This window comes from Cystoisospora suis, assembly GCF_002600585.1.
Source record: "Cystoisospora suis strain Wien I chromosome Unknown contig_6042, whole genome shotgun sequence".
NCBI lineage: Eukaryota > Apicomplexa > Conoidasida > Eucoccidiorida > Sarcocystidae > Cystoisospora > Cystoisospora suis.
In genome coordinates this window covers 5,307-10,256 of record NW_027158831.1, presented here as the reverse complement: position 1 = coordinate 10,256, position 4,950 = coordinate 5,307, and the positions used below count along the sequence as shown (strand labels likewise).

The following is a 4,950-nucleotide window of genomic DNA, read 5'->3' as shown; positions in this document are numbered from 1 at the left end:
GGTGCTGCGCGTAGTCCGCTTCAGCCATTTGACCTATTAGTTATGGTTACCAACATGGGCTGCCGGCTTCGCACTTAAGAAATACTGCGAGTATTCATCCCCCGGCTGTCTCCTGCTGCCGAACGCCGGGCCGTGCCGGCTGAGCCTGCCCAGGGCCGGGTTCGCCTTTTCGGCAGCGTCCCTCCGATGTCCGTTTGGTTGGTCTTGCCAGCGTAACGTTGCGCTTGCTTCTCAGTGTGTATTGTCTTGGCGAAATCCCCAGCCGTAGCTGCGTTGAGGACTTCTGTCTACTGCTGATAATTGTCTCACCTGAGACAAAAGGAAAAAGGTCGCTTGAGAGTGAGTTCATTCACCGCAGCCTCTCTTCCCGACCAAGAAGTAGGAGCTTGACGGTGTCCGCCTAATCATGAGAAACGAATTTGTGGCGGACTTGGCTGCACTTGCAGCTGCCTCTTTTCTTCTGATGCTTCCTCTGTGGCCGGCACCTCTGTCGTCGGCAACCGATGTGCTCTTTCACAACCGCCCAGTGAAACCCGGCGGCTTGGCAGACGCCGTCCATGTCCCTCGAAACTTCGCGGATGGGGACGCCGGTGGAGTGTCTGTTGCTGAGGAACACTCTAGAGATGGAGGATTCCAGAACCTAGATGGGAAACAGCGGACAACTAAGCTGCGCATGGTAAAGCGTCGGTCGTTTTCAGATTTGCTGCACCCCAGATTCTCTGGCAGGACTCCATCAACGCAGCGATCTCTAATGACGGTGCCGAACCTACATGTGCTCACGACTCTGATTGCTGTAGCGATTCTCGTGTTAGGGCACCTGAAGGGCATCGTTCTCAAGTGCCTGGCAAAAGGCCGAGCAGTGAGACAAGCAAGCGCCGGTCCAAACTCAAGGTTACTCTCTGAGCCTGAGGACGGGGAGGAGGCAGAGGACCAGACCGCCAGGGCTGTTTGCTCTGCGCTCCGCGCGGACTCGGGCCCGGAGGAAGAGCAAGAAGTTGGATTTTCTCTTGTCGCCTCGCACAGAAGCGATGATGAAATTGTTGATGAGTTTGAAGATAAGGCAAGCACACTAGACGAAAAAATGAGCAGGAGAGACCAAGTGATTGAGAGGGCGCTTCTTTCATGGTCAGGGCTAGTCCTGGTTACTGCTTTGATTGTGGCGATAGTTGGACTGATCTTATACGAGCCGAAGGACTCAGACGAAAGGCCTCCTTACAACACCACCGCATCCGCAGCGATCAATGGATCGAGCAATCTATCGTCAACTTCCTCATCCCCAACCATCGTCACCTCTTTCTTATCTTCAGTTGGAAACTCCAACTTCTCTACAGTAACCCCGCCTCCAAGCGGAAACATCACTACTGATTCATCGTCATCTGGGGACTCTCGTCCGTCGTCTTCAGCTCAGACGGCGCTGACTGGAGCGCAGTCTTCAGCCGTGTCTACCTTCCCTGCTTCAACGTCAGATGCTACGCCTTCAGCCGCGAACTCCTCTACAAAAAAACCCTTTTCAAGCGGAAACATTACTACTAGGTCGTCTTCACCTGGGGGGTCTTCTTCGCCGTCTTTGGCTCAGACAACGCTGACTAGTGCGCCAGCTTCGACCGTGTCTCCCTCTGATGCTGTTCCTTCAACTCGTACTCCGTCAACCGTGTCGACCGCTAATGCAACTCATTCTCCAAGCGGCACCACCGCTACTGATTCGCCTCCACATGTGGCTACTACTGCAGTGTCTCTGAACCAGTCAGTCTCGTCTACTGTACCGTCAGAAACAAATGACACGCTTGCCCGAACTCCTAACCCCTCTTCCCGTGGGACGTCCTCCCCTGTCACCACTTCAAAGCAGGCGACCTCAGCTAATTCCCAGCTTTCAAATGCGACCAGGGGTGTCACTGACCTTCCCGCAAACGGGTCAGACCCCTCTGCTTTATCACTTCCGACCAGCGATGCTTCTCCGTCCTCATCTTCACCCGGCAGTGCTCTCACGTCTCCACCGAGGTACGACGTTCCTTCTTCGCCCTCGGGCGAGGCCGTCGGTTTCTCTGAAAACACCCCGGCTCCTTCAGACGAAGCCTCTTCTCCCACGCCTTCGGTTGACACTTCTGCATCCTTGGCCCCCGGTTCGAAAGGGACGAGGTACACACTCCAAAACGTCTACGTCAATTGTAGATTTAAGATGCAGAATCTGAGAAAGTGTTATGCGGCGTCGTCACCTTTTTGCGCTTCGTGCCATTACCCCATTACGGATCGGCGTGTTGGTGGTGCGTTTATTCAGTTACGAATCCCAAGCTGGCAACACGCCCGCCTGAAAAAGCATGGCTTGTACGAAAAGTTCATCCGGGAGTTTGTCCGCCAGATTGTTGAGGAAAGGTGGAACAGGTACAGAAAAGGGGAACCATACAATGGTTTTTATATGGATCTCAGATCAGAAATCAATCCCTATGAACTGCAGTAAGACTCTCTTGCCCGGTAGTCCCGCGTGTGCATGACTTTTTTTTTTCGCGGTCACTGCCGGAGGGAAGTTTCGGGTTGTCAGTAAGTCTTCCTCGCTGCATGTGTATCAAATCTGATCGATTTCTTGTTAAGCGTCGATTAGATGATCACATTGTTGTTTTTTTTGCATGCGTTTGCATGAGGGATGCCTTTCTATGACCCTGTCTTTCATCAGGGCAGGAGTATTAAAAGGAAACTCAGGAGGCAGCGTTGCTCTGTAGGTATAAACGGAAGATCAACTCCGAACAATGACGGCGGACACAGCTATTCGGAGAGAGACCATGCATCTTTATAGGGTCCCTCATTTGATAGTAACCCCGCTGTGGGGTCAGGCACACTGAACCCCGTACGTACTGTGTGTGAGAGTCTTATTTGCTGTATATTAAATCTGCATGTATACCTGCACCAAAGGAGACCTTCGTTTTGTCGCGCACGCTTGTATCCAGCGTCTCGCGGTGTCTATCTCCCATGACTTTTTTTGTGAAGTGTTGCGGACGATGTTTAAGAGCGGGTCTCTCTCAGGGATCCCGTAACTGTGTCTGCGTGCACACTAGGGGAGACCTTTTTGTTACCTAAAATAATGTCAGGCGCGCAAACATATACTAGATGTCGCGTAGTGGAAGAGGTCTGCTTTTTTTCAGTTTCGAGTGTATGAGGACGTTGTCGAAGAAAGCGTTCTTCACCAGTCGCGTTTTTCCTTTTGATTCGCGAAATCTTCTCTTCGTTCTTCTGAGGAAAAATGCGTGAGGTGTAATCCACCTGCAGTTGATCGCATCGTTGTATATTGCCGTGTCCCCTTATGCAAAAAGTGTACAGTAATAGAGCAGGTGCTTGGGCACCTAGCAGGTGTGTGTGGGCTAGCACAGTCGGGGAAGGTGGGTAGTACTAGATTTTGATGGAAGGGTCAGCGATCGCTCATTCTGAAGTTTTTCCTTTTTTCTGACAGTCTACGGCGTAGCTGTCGATCTGTTTGACTTAGGGGAAGCCTGTGGACATTTGCTTTCCTCTCGACGAACAAGTGTACTTTCTTGTTTTAAGTCTCCGTCGCTGCTTGTGCTTCTCAGAGGAACGAAAGTGTTCACCGTTTCACCGCGTGCTTATTTCTTCTCTGTATGATGTTGAAACCGGAGCATCGATAAAGAGACAGTTGCTTGTCCTCGGCGGGACAATCCCAAACCCTAAGACCAAAACGAAGTTATAGTGAGGATGAAAGTTTCCGAGGAGGGTTCGGCTGAAGAAATTTCTCATGGACCGTAGAGGTATACCCTCCACACTAGAGCCCGGCTTGGCTAATCTTCGCCTTGTAGATGTTTCTTGTAGAGGTTCACCTATTTTCTTTTGATTTGATTTCTCGTTCTATAGAGAACACCCGGAGCAAAAGGGTAGACATATGGATTTGTTGCGAATGGACGTCTATATTCCGAAAGAACGCAAGTTGCTACATATGATGTACGTGATACGTACCACGCTGGCACTGTATTTACTCGTCCACACCTAAAACTGTATACAAAGCTGCATCTACACGCCGCCGAGTACGCCGTGTGGTTGCAAGGTAGCACTAGGCGACGAGAACCGTAGGACTTTGATCAAGACTTTGTACAGGATACAAACCGATTACTTGAGAACTGCTCTCAAAGACCCTTTCAAAAAATACTGCCCACCTGGCGACATGTCTCTGCTGCTTTCATGGAGAAGGGACCTACCCATGTCTGTGGCAAAAAAAGAAGGTAATAAGGAGGGCGGTCGTTCCCTTTCCTTCCAAGCAAGATTTCGTAGACGCTCGGGTAGTCAATGAGCCGTGAAAGAGAAATGAGCAACCGAGAAACGGGAATAAAAGGTAGAAGCTGAGCAACCCGGAGACACACAGACACAGCTAATGAAGATAGTGCAGGAGTACTGAAAATGTTGAAGCTGCGCTCTACAACTCCGCAGGTGTACGGGCCTCGTCTTTCTTCCATGGAGAACGAAGGGTATACATCTCTCCTTATACCAGCAAACTGGGGTTGCTGGTTTCGGAGTCTTTGAGTCATTTCTGAAAAGAGAGAAACCGGTGTCCATGAAAAAGATGACAAGGAAAACAAGAGAAAAAGGGGATGCGTGACGTGTAATGACGGCGACCGACAAGGACAGCGGGCTGCACTTGGTACACAAAAGTGAAATTCCTGAGGCAGGGCAGTGACGCCACTTTTCTGAAGAGAAGCAAAACACTCCCAATCAAGACAGTCTGGTCTAACAGTAAGAAGAAAGACATAAAGACATGTATCTGTATCAAAGGCTTGCACGCGTTATCACACAGGCAAGTGTACGAGAAGCAGTTCAAAGAGCTGTATGCGCAGACTTCGAGTCAGTACAGTGCTTCGCATGCCGATCATACATCGTGAGAGGTTAGTCGTTGCACGAAATGGAAAGGAGAGGCGCCGAGAACCTGGAGACCCCGTTTGCAAGGACACGCTTCGA

General features: G+C 50.6%; 1 protein-coding gene across 1 annotated transcript; it reads left to right on the top strand.

Moving 5' to 3' along the window:
- Window positions 1–3: 3 nt before the first annotated feature.
- CSUI_009784 (uncharacterized protein) lies at window positions 4–3,670 on the top strand. Its single transcript, XM_068069893.1, has one exon. The coding sequence runs from the start codon at window positions 407–409 to the stop codon at window positions 2,453–2,455; it is 2,049 nt and encodes a 682-aa protein (XP_067918131.1). The 5' UTR covers window positions 4–406; the 3' UTR covers window positions 2,456–3,670.
- Window positions 3,671–4,950: the final 1,280 nt, after the last annotated feature.